This window comes from Notechis scutatus, chromosome 1 (assembly GCF_049901735.1).
Source record: "Notechis scutatus isolate UNSWTSFEM ecotype Mainland chromosome 1, rNotScu1.2, whole genome shotgun sequence".
NCBI classification, from domain to species: Eukaryota; Metazoa; Chordata; class Lepidosauria; order Squamata; family Elapidae; genus Notechis; species Notechis scutatus.
In genome coordinates this window covers 210,001,282-210,020,012 of record NC_142009.1, presented here as the reverse complement: position 1 = coordinate 210,020,012, position 18,731 = coordinate 210,001,282, and the positions used below count along the sequence as shown (strand labels likewise).

The 18,731-nt window shown below is 33.9% G+C and overlaps 1 protein-coding gene across 1 annotated transcript in view; it reads right to left on the bottom strand.

The window, feature by feature from the left end:
• The window catches only part of DARS1 (aspartyl-tRNA synthetase 1), a 56,350-nt gene that overhangs the window by 14,517 nt on the left and 23,102 nt on the right, over window positions 1-18,731 (bottom strand). Inside the window, exons 5-7 of the mRNA XM_026665367.2 lie at window positions 11,394-11,496; window positions 9,599-9,679; window positions 7,640-7,699 (exon numbers count right to left, since the gene is read on the bottom strand). Of these exons, the coding sequence (XP_026521152.2) occupies window positions 7,640-7,699; window positions 9,599-9,679; window positions 11,394-11,496 (244 nt within the window). The remainder of the gene's footprint in view (window positions 1-7,639; window positions 7,700-9,598; window positions 9,680-11,393; window positions 11,497-18,731) is intronic.

The following is an 18,731-nucleotide window of genomic DNA, read 5'->3' as shown; positions in this document are numbered from 1 at the left end:
AGATGGATGGTTTGCTCAAAATATGTATAGCTTAAACAGTTACTCTTGGGCTTAGACGTGTCTGTGTTTTAAAGAAAAAATATCACCAAAAATTGTCAAGTGTTTGGAAGTGGGGTCTAGAGAGCTAGGAGTTCTCCCTTTAGATTTGAAGCAAAATGATTAATACTCTCTAGCACACACCTCCCAAATAATCTCTATTACATATTTTTGCCTTTTCTTTCTGAGCAGGTGAGCATTCTGCCAAAGGAAATACTGAACATTTTTATTTTCTAAGGATGTAGGTTCAATTCTATGTAGGACACAGAGGCCTTCTTATAAATAAAAATGCGAGGTAAAGTTGATGTTTTGCACTGTAACAGCTTTCTCCTTTTTCACCCAATTTCAAACAATCTTAAAGTAAAACAGAATACAATAAAATCAGAAAGCTTGCCAAGTACAAGAAAAGAGATTGAAGGTACACTGATGACCACAGGCTCCATATTATTTACCAACAGAGAAAAGCATATGAGAGATCTACTGTAAGCTGTAAAATACCTGGGTGGTATTGAATTAATTTCTTTGCTAGTATAAAGGCTTCTGTCAGAAAGAGAGGAAGGGGGGCATTTTCCTTGACACTGAAGCCCCATTCTGGTACAAATTTAGAAGTGAGAGAAGGGATAGGAAGAGAGTCAGAAAAGTCTCATAAACTATAACACAGGGTTTCAATGTATGAATTATATGATTTACTGATGCCTATCTTTCGTCAAACCTTTTAGGATTTTACTAGTGCATTTATTTACTTATTTAACATGTTTAGACCCCTCCCCAATCAAAGAATCCAGTGACTCACTAATTAAAAGAAAAACAGTAATTACCAATGCTTTTAAAAACCAACATAATAAGTAAACATCAAAAACAGAAATTTGGAAACTTACTGTCAACTTATATGGATGTTATTTAGCTAAAATGGGCCTTACCCACTACCAAACGGGCTGCTATATTCTGTACCTACAATTGTTTCTGAGTCATCTTCAAAATTAGCTCCAATTAAAACATATTACAAGCAATCTGAAGATGTAAAAAGAGAGAAGGGCTCCAAAAAGTTGCCACTGCTCTACCAATCAGAGCTCTCTTGGTCACAGCATCAACTAGCCTCTCAAGCGGGAGCTAAGAATCCAAGAGAATCCCTTGATCACGAAGCTGCCTTATTGGGGGCTTTAGACCTCATCCAGACTAATTCAGAGGTAATATAGAGCTAAGCTTCTGGGCAGTCATTAACTCTCTTTTTCTAGGATTCATCCTATTCTGTTCCACTCCATCCAGTCCTTCTTGGTCTTTAGAGAGTGGGTTAGGCCCTTCACTGTTTGGACTGGTGCCATGTGCGTAATGATAATGCTCATCCAACTAATGGATTTAACAGATTATTGAGCCATTCCATCCAGGAGTGATCAAGAACACAACTTTTCATTTCCCACCAATACTGACTGAAACAGTCAATTCAAGAAGGATAGAATCATTGTAATTTAGTGCTATCAACTACCATCCCTTGCAAGTGGCCCAATAGGATATTCAATGGTATCAAATAGGGTCATAACATTGAAAAAGATGTTGACACCTAGAGTGCAGAAAAGAGCAACAGAGACAATAAGGGGTCTGGGGGTTAAACCACATGGTGGAATGATTGAGGAAACTAGGTATGTCTAGTCTAATGAAGAGAAGACTATGGGTGATATAGAAGTCTATGGGTGAGACAGAAGTCCTCCAGTAACTGGAGAGCTTTCACAAAGAAGAGGGAGTCAACTTATTCTCCAAAGCAAGGCAAGCAGCAATGAGTGAAAGCTTATTAAAGAGAGATCCAAAGTAGAATTAAGGGGACATTTCCCGACAGGAGAACTATTAACCAGAATTGCTTGTCTTCAGAAGTTGTGGGTGTTTCATCACTGGAGATGATAAAGAAAGATTGGACAGCTATTTGACTGGAATGGTATAGGTCCTGCCATGGGTAGAGATTGGACTAGAAGACCTCCAAGGTGTCTTCTAACCCTATTATACTATGTTCTAAATTCTAACGAGATGTAGCAAGACAAGAATCATGGTAGTTATTTAGTAATTTAGCAAATCTTGCTAAATGCAATTTCTTTTTCATGCCCAGATCCAAATCCCTCCCAAAAGGGATCCAGATAATTCACTTCATCCAGGATTTTCTGCAGCTGATGTCCCTTTACTTTCCCCAAAAGAGAGAAACCTGAGTTTTACCATCTCTCAAATCCAGTCACATGTCCTTGCCTTGATTATTCAAATGAACAAGGAAAGGTAGGAGCTGGTCTACAAGTAGCTGAATTCATACTGTAGGGTATCTGTCATGTCCATTCCTTTAAGATTCTACAAAATAGTCATTTCATTTCATTGGATTTGCACATGTGGCATCTAACTCTGAATGGATGTGAGCAATGGCATTACACTGTTACATGGTAAATATAAATAGTCGATAGAGTATTATCAGTGTTAAGACTGTAAATGTTAAAATGAATTGCTTGGGTTATTTTATTGTTTTGAAATAAATTGGTATTAAAGTGCTTATTGTAATGTATTGAAAAATATTATTTTTGTATCACTGTTGTACTGTTCGGATGCTATGAACACACTTATTGAAAAGAAATGACATAGATAATGGTAATATAAATGAGTTGATTGTCTGTGGCTCAATAGTTTCTCTCAAACAGCCTCGTATTTGTTCTAAATATAGAAACAGGTATGATGAGTAGAACGTATTGTTCCTTCATTTTACTCAATAGCAATAGACTAAATACATAGCTTGGATTTTGTGGTCATCTTAACAGTCTGAATATTTTGAATAATTTGGTAACAAATCAATTATGATAAACTTATGATTGGTATATCAAGATACTATGAGATTAAACTGCACATTAGTTTTGTAGTAAAAATAAATCCTCCAGAACGTATTATTTATTCCTTTCCAAGACCTAAACTTAAATATTTCTCAAGCATTTAAGACAGTTAAATTTATGAAGTGGGGAAAATCCTACCCAAAACATATAGATATCAACAAACAATATGAAGTTTCTACTCTGAAACACAGCAACCCTAGTCCCAGATGGACTACTCCACAATTATTTATATAGTCTGCCTCTCTCTAAAACAGCAGAATTTAAAAAAATCCCCGGAGTAATCTTCCCTATTACAATTACAGATTGACAGCATATCAAATTGCAGCACAGTAGCTCTCATATCTCAGTGACAGTGATAGTGCTTGTAATGGAAGATGATCTGAATAGTTCATAGGATATGTTTGATGGAGGTCCAATGCAGATTAACTAGAAGTCTTTCCATGTATCCTCTGGTCACAGTAAGCCACATTTAAGCCATGGTTTGTTGAACATTTTAACAGTATATTTATATCAAATTATATTTAAAAAGCTGGTATCTATTATTCCAAAAAGCAACATTAATATTTCTAACTTGGCTACAGGACTATATGTAAATTCCCACTCTAAAACTCTGCTCTCATCTCCAAACCTGTCTTACCCTCTTGTGCAATTAACTAATGCTTAATTGGAAAAGTGTTAAATTAATGGAATGCAGTATGAAAGAGAGAAAACTTTCATTGTTGGATATTCCATTCTTTTGCAATATATAGTAAAATATTGAACCGAAGAATGTGCTAAAGAACATAAGAAATACATTCCTAAAGCTTCAGTGTCAAAAACAAGCCTTAGATAATTGTGAAATTCCTTGTTTGACTGTCTCTCATAAAACGTGAATATTGCTTTTGGAAAGCTAGAGGCAATATTTTATCTTTCAAGTACATTGCTAGTGTTCACATATGCATAATTCTATTTTGGTACAATACTTTGCTACAATTTAAGGAAAATGTTGCAACCTCCTTGTACAGTTTGAAAACTGGCATATTCACAAGGCTCAATTAGTAAAATTATTTTGGGCAGCAAATGAAGAGACTCCATACAGAAAAATCAATGTAAAACCTTTAGCTCATGGAAATGCTGCCTCCAATATTCACGTCAACGCTTCCAGTGGCATAGATCTAGCTACAAAACTGTAGGCAGTTCACAAAGATGTCTGTTGTAATTGCTGCTACTCTAAATAGGTCTACTGATGCTCTCTCTTAAGTACTTGGCTTTTACTAGTAGTTTTAGAACAAGAATATCTGTCAATATCACTAAAACTCTGATGATGATGATGACGACGATGGAGAAGATACCTTACAGCTCTGATTCCTACTGTGAACACCAGTCTTGGAAAGCGGTTGAGATATTTTACATAGTATCTTTCTTCAGTCTGGTGAGACATGTCTTTTGTTTAAGCCATATGCCAACATGAAAAATTCATTTAAGCAATCAATATGTAAATAGATAAAGTAATACAATTGAAGAGTTTTTAATACTGTTATGTATAGAGAGTTTTTCCCAAAAGGAGGCCTTCCCTCTCAATGCTGAGTTATTAATTCAAAACATAACTGGAAAATGGAGACAGGCAGTTGTTCTAAATCTGAATTCACATCACTGAAACCAGCAGTCCAAACTTAACTCAGGAACAAATTTTGTATCACATATCTATACCACCCTCTGAAAGATAACCATTACTAGGGACTGGGCTCTGTCAGGCTAAAAGGTGAACCTGTTGCAACAAGAAAATATGGCATAATAACATATAAATGACTCTAGTATCACTTTAATTTCTATTCATTTATTCTTATTTTTTCTATATTTAGGAAAGAGAATTTAATCCTGCCTGAAATGGGCATTGCCCATATATTTTCAGCATTTACCATAGTTGCACAGGCTAACAATATGTTTTAAAATAAATTTAATTCTCATGAGGCTGTTTTCACGCAACACATACATCCCATTCCATAAGCATGAACAAAACTATCACTGGAGATTTTGGAGAAAAAAAGAAAAGGTATCCATTTCAGTTATGATGAACATATACCTAATATGTTAATAGTGCTAAACAACTTCATTAATGCGATCTGATCTAACCCAGATTATTCAAATCAAAGATTTTCAATCTTGAATTCACAGAGTGATATGGACTATGATAGACTTATGTGAGGGAGTAGGCAGTTAAAAACTTTGATTGAAAAATAAAATAAAATAAAAATAATTTGAGACAATTGTCCAAATCTCATAGTATCTTGAATTTCATAAGATGTTGGTATTCTCATTCAAAATCTTATGAGATTATTTTAATTTTTATTTAAATTTTATTTAAACTTGAGATTCTGCAAATTGAGAATTGTAAAATTCATTCACGCCACAATGTTTGCATGCACTGTGTTTCTGACCCTTGGTTTATGTAATACTTTGCAAAAACTTTCCATGATGTTTTAATGATTTACATAACAAAAACAAAACCCCAAAAGTTCATAACTGCTGACTTAAGGTTTATGCAATCTGTTCTACAGAGACTAGAGAATGTCAACAAATTACTGAACTTTCCACGAATGCTCATCTGCCTTATAAGTGAATTATTCTATGGGTTAAAACAAGTTGTAGTCAGGTTTCTTAAGAAACCATTTTTGATCTGGGTAGTTTATTCAGATTTTAATTAAAATAACAGTTATAATAAAATTCAATCCAGATTTTATGAAATCTGAACTTTGCTAGGGAAAAAAAGAGGAAATACTTGACATATAACTTGATGTCTCTGAACAGTTCTTCACCATGTCATACATTTGTGACTAGAATAATTTCTATATAACAGTTGAATTATTTTTATTCACCTTTTATTTTAAAACCAGTAGAAGATATGGAAATAGACCCACATATTAAATAATACTTCTATTTATTTGTGTAAACAAACATAAATTAGAGTCACTCTGCAAAGTGAGATGGGGTGTGCTGGCATATAAATGTAATAAATAAAAATTTTGAGAAATGAAAAATCCACCCTTTTTCAGACTACAATTAGCCCTATGAAGATTAAATGAGTATGTTTTGTAACTTGGCTTCCCTACTGCTGATGATTATCTATATATATTAAGATACTGTAAATTGGAAATCTAAGCTGTGATGTTGTGGTGGAATACATTATAGCCAAACTGCTGAGCAGGAACAAGGATGTTCTGGATTTTGATTGATGACATCTGAGATTTCTTCTGCTTTCAGCATGAAGATAGTATAGCTAAGGGTCAGAAGCTATTCTCCAAATTTTATATGTCTTAATGCTTTTATTCTGAAATCTCACATTCATAGAAATTCTAAACTTTTGCAAAATTTCAGCCATTTTACCAATTATTTTTATTTAAGGAAGTTCTAAAGATACTATACAGGAGAAGAAAGCAATGACAAACAGTATTTGAGAACACAACTTTATCATACTTTTCAACTGTATACTGCAAGCTACCAAAGTTATGTTTATTCAGGAAAGTTTTCCTTCTGTTGGGAAAATTTTATACCTGATGATTTTAGGTGTTCTGCCTCCATTGCATTGCATTTTAATGTTGTAATTTTAGAATGTATTTATTAATTTATATTCTACCCATCTCAATGTCCTCAGGGTAAGTTACAATAGTACAAAAGCACAAATATAAAAATATTAAAATTAAGACTACTGTAAGTTTAATAGTAAGCTAGATCAATTAATCAATATATTAAGAATGTGATACAAAACCCCTGATACAAATAAAGGAATGCCTACCTCTTTGGATGTTTGTTGACCAAAACAAACAAACATAAAACCTATAATAATTGTCAATGTATTTTGAGATATATTTCATTCTTAGATGAAGAATGCAATGTGTAGGTTAAAAGAATGTTATTTTTTCATTGAAAAGGTAATGTAATAATTGTGAGCGATTATACTTATTTAAATACATCAAAATACCTTGTGACCGACATACAACTTAAACATAATTTAATTTAATTCAATTAGAAAACAGGGGTTTGCATATAACTGATGAAATCTGACAATGAATCATCTTTCTCTTTTGTGCAATTTACATAATGCAACTTCCTGACACTTATTTTCCATGCACATATATTTATGAATGTTTAAGAATACAATTTGCTTTATATATTCAACCTTGAAGTTACTCTACATAATTTTTCTATTTCACTGTCCCCATTTAGAGCATGAGAAATAGCTAAAATAAAATTGGATATCTCTGATAAGTAAACTATGCGGTATATGGTATCCAGGAAAAAAAATTAGCAAGTTATGCCAGAGTCACTTATGGCTTGATTATTGAAAATGATATGCTAATTAATGATTGTTAATTAAGTTAATTAATGATGGAGATCTCATATAGTTCAACTGAACTGGAAGAGATGATATGATACATTATCTGGTTAATTTCAACTGAGCAGCTGAAAAACTAACCATTTTGAGGGATCTAGAATAGAAATATTTTAGCAAAATTCTTTCAAAAAAGGAAGATTGGATAAATTTAGTTCAATCTGGTTTTGAATGTATTTAGTTAGAAAATGTAGTTAGATTAATGTAACAGATAAGCTAATAAAATCTTTTACTACTTTTGTGCAACCCACATCTTCCATTATTGTTAAGTAAAATGTCTTTATCACAATGTATTATGCATCCTTTGAAACATACATTTTTGTAACACTATTCTTGCCAGTTTTTGATTAATTTGATCAGTTCCAAGTCATTGGGTTCTTACCCTCAAGTCGATAACTCTGTTGTCCAATCTTGTATCCTGGTTCACTGTAGCTCTTCCTTCCTGAATGGTTGCAAAGAAACAAATATTGAAAACCACATGTATGGAAGAGGGAGAAAGCAAAAAATTTAATAGAATAAGAAATGCTGATTTTGTTGCATGTTCACGACATATATATGAAAGAAGTTTAATATCCAAAGACACAGAAACGGGTAGTCCTTGTTTAGCAACCATAATTGGGAGCAGCAACTTGATTATTAAGCAAAGCAGTAAAATTATAGCTGGACTTTTGATCAGCTTTCCTTTGCTTTAGAAGCCTGCAAAGGTTGTAAATGCAAGGATTGATGGTAAAGTTACTTTTTCATCGCCATTATAACTGTGAATTGTCACTAAATTAGGAAATCACTAACAAGAACTTGTATCTAGAAAGTGCCTTAACACAGTAAGAGTGCTTGACTTTACAGTATCAAGAGATGTAACCATGTGGTCTGTATATTGTATACTACATTGACTGTATAAATATATTTTTGAATGAGGGCTTCCGATATTTCAGTTTTGATATTTAAATGTTAAATCACAAATGCAATGTGAAAAACAAATCAAGTAAGAGATGTATGTTGGTTCTATCATCATAACCTCCAGCCTCAAATGGAGAATAGGTAGGCTAAACTCTGGTCAGGGTATAAAATTAGAACATCCAAGAGACTTTCAATCAATCAATCAATCATCAAACTTATAAGGCCACCTGATTATATAGCAATTCTGATAGTGCAGATTATTAAAAACAAATTTTAAAAAGAAAAATAAATATCAGGAAGAAATAAAAACCAATGCCATCTCTCAAATAGACAGCATTTCTACCAGGGGCTCACTACCCAACTTAACCGAAGGCTTAAGGGAACAACCAGGTTTTAAAGGTCCTTTTAAACAGACACCAGAATCAAACTCTGGCAACAAAAATTAAAAAAAAAAAAAAAAGCCAGATGACAAACCTGTTAGCAAAATATTTCTCCACTAATTAAGATCCGTTAATGGCCTACAATTGCCAGCAAGCCTTATCACTGCTCATATTGACTGGGACAAATTAAATACAGTTCAACAGTATCTGAAGGGGCACATTTTCCCCACTCCCATCTTAAAGCATGTGTTGCAAGCTAGTACCTGCAACATCTTGGATTATGAACCAATGTCAATACTGAATGTACAAATTACTGACTACACTTTTTTGCGATTTTGCAGGTGAAAAGAGATTGCACTATATTTCAGCATTCTCATGAGGTTTTGGTCATTTGAAATGTTTTAAAACAACAACAACAAAAATCCTCACTGTGCCTAAGATCCCACAATGACACTTAATGCTGTTGACACTTGCCTCAGACATTGTTTTTTTCTTAGCTTTTAAGAATAATCCAAGCCTAAACCTTTTTTCAACCACTGTCCTCTGGATAGTGAGAATATTTCTTAGGGTTAGTTTTCAATCATTTTAATTTTGAAAAAAACTAGTACTGTCGTTTTTGCGGTTGCTCTATGAACACAAATAGAAGAAAATTCAGATAAACATTTCCCATAAGGTTAATCAAGTCCCCTTTAAACTTAGATTTCTGGATTTCAGGGCCATTCTGGATATGGATATCTATAAAATTTCCCTTATTAACCTAAGTCCTGTTCAGTTTATAAAGTGACAGTAATTGTGAGAACATTTCTATATTACTAAGAGATAAATATGGAGCATATTCTATGCACAAAATCTTGGCATACTACACATTGCTTAAGGCCAGGTCCCTATGTATTATCGATCAGTAAAATTATTTCCCATATTTAAGAACTAGGAAGCAGATAATGTTGGATGGGCCAACATTCAGGATTCAACATAACAGTATTATTAATAGCAACTAAAATTTCAAGCCTTTGGCTAATTATTATTTTTAATACAATGTTACTTATTAGAAAGCACATCTTCACCTCTTCTCCTTCAACCTCTGGCCGAATGGCATCATCCAGCTGCAAGGGCAGTCGCGGTTCAGCCAAACTGATTACATATATCTGAAAGAGACATGATGTATATAAATAGTTAATAAATGCACTGTAAGGAACTACAGTGTGATTTAGAGAGGTGTGGTTCTTCAAGGAATATGAAGCCATGCCAATTGCTAAAAGACTATGGAGGTCTTAAAAAAAGATACAACATGCATGTTCAGATAACCCTTTACTTATGACCAGTTGTTTAGTAACTGAAATTCCAACAGATTTACCCTGGGGAGTACTTGCATCCTATATATGATGTTTTGACAATTCCCCCCCTTCACAGTCACATGACCACACTTCAGATGCTCAGCATTTACAGCTGTTTGCAGTGTTCCATGATCACATGACCAAGTTTGATGATGTTTTTATAGAAAATCAGATTTACACAGTGAACCACTGGTTTGGTTAACAACAGAGACGTTCACTTAATGACCACAATGTTTTCCTAATGATTGACACACCAATGGCTGTAAAATCAGGTGACCAGCCCATTTTATGATTGTCATGAATTAGAACCATGATGGCAGGCTTCATCACGTCATAACTTGAGGACCACCTTTATTTGGTTAATTTTTATATTTCTAACAGAATTATTGAACCAAGATAGCATTTTTAAAATAAAATCCAAAAACTGTATTGTAAAAGATATTAACCCAACTAAATCACTTAAAAAATAACGGGCCTGAAAGAACTGAGCTGTTTTGAAACTACAAAATCAGCTTCAGTTGTAGCAAAAACGAACAGATAAATACTGTTGTAGTTGAATGAAAGTGAAGGTCTTGATCAGAATTATAATCTGCCTGACCTGTCCTGTTAAAATGTAAAATATAAACATAAACTCATATACTAATAATATAAGACTCTTCTGGGGGAAGTATAAGAACAAAACAGCAAGAAAGAAAAAAAGAAAAAACAAACAAGTTCATAATCGAAGTGAGTAAATATTTAGGAGCCTGCTTCAATAAGTAATTGATAAATAGCTTTTTTTCCCTCTCTTGACATATTCTTAAAACTGTCTGTTGTTCCAATGACAGATGACTGAATTTGTCCAGGGAAAAAGAGGCAAAGATAAATTACAGTAATACAGAACTGTGTTATGAGCTGGCAGTTGGCATGAAGCTGCTTCACCATCCCAAATTCACATGTTGAGTGCCTGACTATCCCCATCATGTCAGTCATTTTATGAACATGTAAGCCCGAACCTAGGCAGCAAATTTGCAAGTGTGCTCATAATTCACCTCCAATATTGCAAACTTCCTAAAAGGTTCCCTACATCTTTGCCTTTCATTTCCCTTTTAATAAGGAAAGCAATATATAAAAAATCCCGGAGTCTGGACTTCTCCCATTATTTCTACTAGAGGAAAAGCGATTACACTTTCTGAATTTGTTTAAAAGACAGCTGGAATTTTAGTGGCTTGTACTGAGGGATGCACATGTTTATTTGGATTACATATATCTGTTCTGAACTAGCCATATCTACCGAAAAACAGCCTATATTTTTTGTCGTTGTTAGAAACCAATTTAGAATAGGTGAAAACAAATCTGGATTGCCTTAGGAACTAAAATTACTTTTTGCTTTCTATTTTGATTGAATTTGCTGCATAAATAAGGATTTCTTGTGTTATTTACAAATGTAAACCAAAAGGACTGCAGTTAGGGAAGTTATCTCTCAAAATGGTAACAAGAAATAATGATGTCAAGGCACATTTTAATTTGCTGATAAAAATATTACCCTCTGAATGTGGAGTTCAACATCTTGCTGAGTGCAGCTGCCAATTTTATTTGGCACTTTTCTTATTACACCTTCAATGTCGACAATGCTCTCTTTGTTGATGCTGTCAATAAAACCAAAATCAGTAATTGTCTCAAAGATTCATTTCTGTTTGCAACAGTTATTTAATTACGCAGATAGCTATAGGTAACTCCTGACTTACAAACATTTGTTTAATGATAGTTAAAAGTTATGACAGCTTCGGAAACAGTAACTTATGATATATCCCCAAAGTTATGATTGTCTCACCACCTGTGTGGTCACATGATTGCAATTTGGACCCTTGGCAACCAGCTGACATTTATCACAGTTGCAGCGCCTTGCAGTCACGATTGCAACCTTTCCACCTTCTGACAAGCCAGAAGTCAACTGAGGAAGTTGAATTCACTTAATCTCTGCATGATTCATTTAACAACTGTAATAAAAATAAAATAGGTCCAGTGATAACTTGCTTAATGACCAAAATCTCAGTCTCAGTCCTGGTTATAACTTGAAGACTATCTGCAGATAATTTTTAAAAGAAGCCACATACATTTTTAGTGTCAAATAAAATAATTAAGGAGGAATATTTAAAATTATTCCTTAAGAATGAATATTTCTGTTAAATTACTTCTTACAATATTTCTGTTAAATTACTTCTAACAGAATTGAGTTAGAAATAATGTCTGATCCGATCATTATATCTCATTTCTGGGAAGCGTTAAACAGAAATATAGGTAGACCTCACCGACTGCAATTAGGACCAGCAACTCCATCACTAAGCGACACGGACAAAAACAATGAAACACGACATCAGTCCATCTGTATTCATTAAGTGAATCACTGTGGTAGTTAAGCATGTCACGTGACTTGCAAATTGTGACTTCTCTATTGGTTTTGATTTTCAGAAGTCAGTTGTGAAGGCTGCAAATTGAGATCATGTGACCAGATTGCTATGACCGGTGTAAGTGCATGGCACCTGCCAAATGCCGGAAGCATGTGATGTGAAGCATGGGGTGCTTCAATGGCTGCAAGCTGGAGGACTGGTTTTTAGGCAGGATTTGGAGCATATTGTTCGATAATTCAAATCTCTGGGATCAAACAAATGTCCAAGGATGTTAATAAGGCATCCTTAAAAATGTGTACAGGTAGTCCTCAATCTACAACAGTTCAGTGACCATCTGAGTTACAACTGCCCTGAAAAAGTGACCTATGACAGTTTCCACGCTTATGACCATGGCAGCATCCCCATGGTCACATGATCAACATTCAGATGCTTGGCAACTGACTAATACTTATGACTGTTGCAGTGTCGTGGACTACCTGTGATCTGCTTGGGCGCACACACCGTTTGTACTTGTAAACTGAACAGATGGAATAACCGCTTGTTTGTGTCACTCTTAATTAAGCTAGGGTTTTCAAGTTGAAGTGATATTGAAAGGAGGCCATAACAAAATGCCCTATGTTCAATTGTCAAATAGTGTTCAGTTTCAATTTTCAAATGAAAATTTCAGTTATCCAAATATTAGTCAACACTTTCTATTTTAACCGCAGGACGGCAGCCTGGTAAGATCTATATAAACATCTTTCGGCAACAAATCTGAATTGCAAGATCAAACCCACAGTCCCCACTTAGTGATGAATCACTTTCAATCAGTTTTCTCAAACACAAATTTTTCAATATATTTTTAAACCTTCACTTCTTTAGTTAGGAAACAAATACCTTTAAAGTTGTTTTTAATTAATTAAACATAATTAATTAAACATAATTAATTGGACCAGTGGACAATAGCCTGATTCAATGAAAAATAAATTCCTGTTTGTTTTTCTCAATGTGATTTCCATTCTGAGAAGCACAACTTCCCAGCTGTGTCTGTTTGTGTGTGTGTGTGTGTTTGTGTGTGTGTGTGTGTGTGTATGTATGTATGTATGTATGTATGTATGTTTATATTGCCTTAAGGCTAATTTTTAACATAAAGCACAATATCCTATTCCCCCCCTCTTATCACTTAACTGTTTCTTTAGCTGATTTTCTTACATTTTGTATGCGATTAATTATATGGGTTATTTATAACTTTGAAATCGAGCATACTTAAAAAGAATCTAAGCGGGGACTTCCGGTTTGTCGGCTTCGCGAGCGGCAGGGATTTGAGCGGCCGCCGCGATCCCCTGCCGCGCTAGTCGCTTTGGGGCTCCGACCCAGACGGGTGCGAGCTAGGCACACTGCAGGGGCAGCTGAAGGTAGGGGGATCCGGAGAGGGGTTTGGGGGTGTTGCAGACCCCCTCCCGGCCGGTAGAACCCCTTTTCCCAGGAGTGCAGCGGCGGTCCGTAATGGCCGCCACAAAGAAGCTGGCAGCCGGGTAAGAATGCGCAGGAGGAAGTGGAGAAAGTGCTTGAGAGGAGAAAGTTTTTCTTGGCTCCTAGGACTCTAAGACATATTTAATAAAATTCCTGAAAAGTATGACTTTCTGAATAATACCTGCCAGAAGAGGAAAAAAGCGGCTGTTGGATGGTGCTGAAAGGATAGCTTTCCCTCTTTTCCCTACGGAATAAATAACTGGATATTAAGAAACCTATTTTTTTAGGTGAAAATTGGTTTTAAGCGATGAGTGGGAAGAGAGAGGATTAAAAAGAAAATATTTGTATGCTAAGACTTTGTTGGAGCAGATGCCTTAAGGATTTGAAGACTAGAAGATATTGCAATAAGATTTTAAACAGATTTGGACTTTCTTTCTCTTTGATTGATATTACCCCAGAAGGAGAAAGTGAGAACTCTGCCTTGGTTTGACTGACTGATAACTTTGGGACTGTTTTATTTTTTTATTTTCTTTTGAATATTCTGGTTGTTGTAAGAAGAAAGAAAGGGAAAAGAAAAGAAAAGATTTATAATGGCTCTTTCTGTTGAGGAACTAAGAAAAGAATATGAACAAGCAAAAAAAGGTAAAGATGGTGTGGAAGAAGCTTTCCTTTTTTTTAGAAATGGCGCTACTAACTATCAACAAACATTACAACAGATGAAGACAGCAGAGGAACAAGAAAGAAAGGAAGGAGCCATTTTTAATGAACTCTCAGAATTTGATCAAGAAAGAAGGAAGAGAGAAAAGAAGTACATGTGAAACTAAAGGACTTCAGAGCAGGAAGCAAATGAGATCAGGACCAAAGACGGTAAGTGGCACCTCCACCGGACATGTGATGTAAGCGGGTGCTTCAGCTGGAGGACTACCTTTAAAGTTGTTTTTAATTAATTAAACATAATTAATTAAACATAATTAATTGGACCAGTGGACAATAGCCTGATTCAATGAAAAATAAATTCCTGTTTGTTTTTCTCAATGTGATTTCCATTCTGAGAAGCACAACTTCCCAGCTGTGTCTGTTTGTGTGTGTGTGTGTGTGTGTGTGTGTGTGTGTGTGTATGTATGTATGTATGTATGTATGTTTATATTGCCTTAAGGCTAATTTTTAACATAAAGCACAATATCCTATTCCCCCTCTTATCACTTACTGTTTCTTTAGCTGATTTTCTCACATTTTGTATGCGATTAATTATATGGGTTATTTATAACTTTGAAATCGAGCATACTTAAAAAGAATCTAAGCGGGGACTTCCGGTTTGTCGGCTTCGGCCATGAGCGGCAGGGATTTGCAGAAGCCGCCGCGATCCCCTGCCGCGCTAGTCGCTTTGGGGCTCCACCCAGACGGGTGCGGGGAGCTGCCCTGCAGGGGCAGCTGAAGGAAGTAGGGGATCCGAGAGGGGTTTGGGGGTGTTGCAGACCCCCTCCCGGCCGGTAGAACCCCTTTTCCCAGGAGGTGCAGCGGCGGTCCGTAATGGCCGCCACAAAGAAGCTGGCAGCCGGGTAAGAATGCGCAGGAGGAAGTGGAGAAAGTGCTTGAGAGGAGAAAGTTTTTCTTGGCTCCTAGGACTCTAAGACATATTTAATAAAATTCCTGAAAAGTATGACTTTCTGAATAATACCTGCCAGAAGAGGAAAAAAGCGGCTGTTGGATGGTGCTGAAAGGATAGCTTTCCCTCTTTTCCACGGAATAAATAACTGGATATTAAGAAACCTATTTTTTTAGGTGAAAATTGGTTTTAGCGATGAGTGGGAAGAGAGAGGATTAAAAAGAAAATATTTGTATGCTAAGACTTTGTTGGAGCAGATGCCTTAAGGATTTGAAGACTAGAAGATATTGCAATAAGATTTTAAACAGATTTGGACTTTCTTTCTCTTTGATTGATATTACCCCAGAAGGAGAAAGTGAGAACTCTGCCTTGGTTTGGACTGACTGATAACTTTGGGACTGTTTTATTTTTTTATTTTCTTTTGAATATTCTGGTTGTTGTAAGAAGAAAGAAAGGGAAAAGAAAAGAAAAGATTTATAATGGCTCTTTCTGTTGAGGAACTAAGAAAAGAATATGAACAAGCAAAAAAAAAAGGTAAAGATGGTGTGGAAGAAGCTTTCCTTTTTTTTAGAAATGGCGCTACTAACTATCAACAAACATTACAACAGATGAAGACAGCAGAGGAACAAGAAAGAAAGGAAGGAGCCATTTTTAATGAATCTCAGAATTTGATCAAGAAAGAAGGAAGAGAGAAAAGAAGAAAACTAAAGGACTTAAGATTTAAAAAAACATTTAAGAAAGGGAAAAATAAGGTGCAAAACCAATATGATGATAGTAAACAAAAGGGAAAAGGAATACGACAGAGAAGGGAAGCGGTAAGGCAGAGGTTAGAAGAAGGGGTAGAAAGGTTTGTTGGGAGAAGAAAGAAAGGGAAAAGGTGGAGAAAAGCTACAATGTTTTGAAATTAAATGGAAAAAGAAATTTTTATGGATAATGGATAAAGTATAATTTTTAAAAAAAAAAGATTTTGCAAGGTACATAAGATGAGATGGTAGTATTGTAATGGCTTAAGAGTTGATAAGAGATTAAAATGTTAAAATGTTTAAAAATAATTGGCTTTAAAATTTAATAATAGGGAGGTTTAGAATACTGTTTTAATTAAAGAGTTTAATAAGATTATGGTATTGATGTTATTATAAAATTTTTATTATAGTATCTTTTTTTAATATTTGGATTTATTGTCTAATTATGTACTTAATTATTTTGGATGTATTAGTTAGATAGAATATACCAAGCAAAATCGGATTGGGTATTGGATATTATTTTAAAGATTAATTTGACTAACTTAGGGGGGATAGAAAGGCATCATACTCTGATTAATGATTTCAGGAGAAACTTATTTTCTTCCTTTTTATAAGGAATGAGACAAAGGGATGATAAAAATGGACAAAAGATACAAATATAATGATTCAAACTAAGATGATTAATTAAGATAGAATTAAGAAGGGTGAAATATGTGGAGAAGTTAATATAGAAGACTTAGAATGGTAAATAAAATAAGTAATGATATGTAAGATGAGCATGAATATAATTGAAGTCCATGAAGAGAGAGACACCTGGGTCCAAGTTACTTTCCAAAAAGATTTTTTGTATGTTTTGTGTGTTGTGTGTATATGTTTTTTGGGGGAGAATTAGTAAAAACTTATAGAAATATAGAATGAGAATAATGGTAACTAAGTCAGAAAGAAATAGATGAAATAATAATAATGATATTGAATAAGAGTAAAGAGAAGTAAAGAGAAATTGAATAAGAGGTTTTGGTATGTTATATGGAAATGGTTTAAAACAGAATCATAATTTATCTGACTTGTTAAATTTACAATGAAAAAGGTTTAAACATGTAATGAATAATGATAATTTGTGTGTTTTAAAAATTAATAAAACTTGTTTAAAAAAAAAAAAAAGAATCTAAGCATAAGCTTGGATCCATTTTAAGTATTATTGGTATTTGAAAAAGAGCAGCATTTTCCATGCTTTTGTAAGTCCACATAAACCTGGTTCTCTTGAAACAAGTTTTTAAAAAATTTGTATTTATCTCAGAGTGTTTCATGGCAGTTTATTCAATTTCATCATCTGCAATCTGAAGTCTTTGATCTTGAAAATATTGTCAGTCATGAAGTTCCATGTTTTTTATTGTTTTATTTTTATAATAATTTTATTAAACATCACAATTAAAAAGATAACAAAAACTAATAATTAAAAAAGAAAAGAATAAAAAGAAAAAATGTGGAAAAGAAAAGAGAGTAAAGAAAGAAAAATAAGAATATAGCAAAGAAAATGTGTTATAGTTATTATTATTTTTGCTACCTTTAAAGCAAATATAGAATGGGTACTTTTTCACTTTATTACATAAAATGCAGAGGAACTTGGTAACTACCGGTATAGTTTTATATTGTATTTAATATCTGAAAGCATATAACATCAGACAAAGGTAGATAATTTGATGGAATCTTTAGAAATTCTCTTGTTATTATAATCTCGTGCCATTTAACATGCTAACTGGGACTATTAGGATTTGAAATCCAAATGAATTAAAACTTAAAATGAGAATGAACAATCATTTTTCTATCAAGGATGTAACCTGTTGACATTTGACTGTATAGGAAGGTGTAAACAATAAGCAGAAGATATGACCAGAACAAAAGTGATTACGTACCCCTTTCTTCTTCTCCCACACCTTTTTCTATTTCTTTCTCTCTACAAAAACAGTGTATACATGAAGGCGAAGACTGATTTTGACACATGTGTGAACAGATCAATTGTAAAGGTGAATAAATATAAAGGTGAATAAATATAAACTCATATTTTGGTCCAAAATACCAATATATTAATAAGTCCAAATAGTTAATCTACTGAGATGTACTAGATTTTTTTCAAAAAGATTGTAAAATGAAATCCATTTGATAACAGAAGGATATTCTTGTCAATGGTTTTCTTATGTACAATTAGCAGAAAGTTTATAGTGGATAAAATATTTTATGTTTTTGAACTTTGAAAATGCATGTTTGAAAGGACTGAAATTTACTTTATGTCCCAGTCTTAAAGATATTTTTATAAGATATGTCATTGGGATTTGTCACCAGAGAAATTGGTATATAATGTATAAAGATACTTTGAATCATTGCTGAAAATGTGAACAGTATGAAAGGACACTTTATCATGTTTTATGGCTGTGTAAGTATTTTGGATACAAATATGTGCATTGATTCAGAAAATTTTTATGATTGAAGTACAACTGAAAAAGAAACTTTTCTTTTTGGACTAATGGGCAAGCAATTAAAAAAACATGGAACTTTGTTTTTATGTATGATAACTTTAGCAAAACTTATATGTCCAAAATTGCAAAAGATCAATACCACCTACAACAGAATGACTAGTGAAGATGATGCGAAAATGGCTAAATTAACCTCTTTGA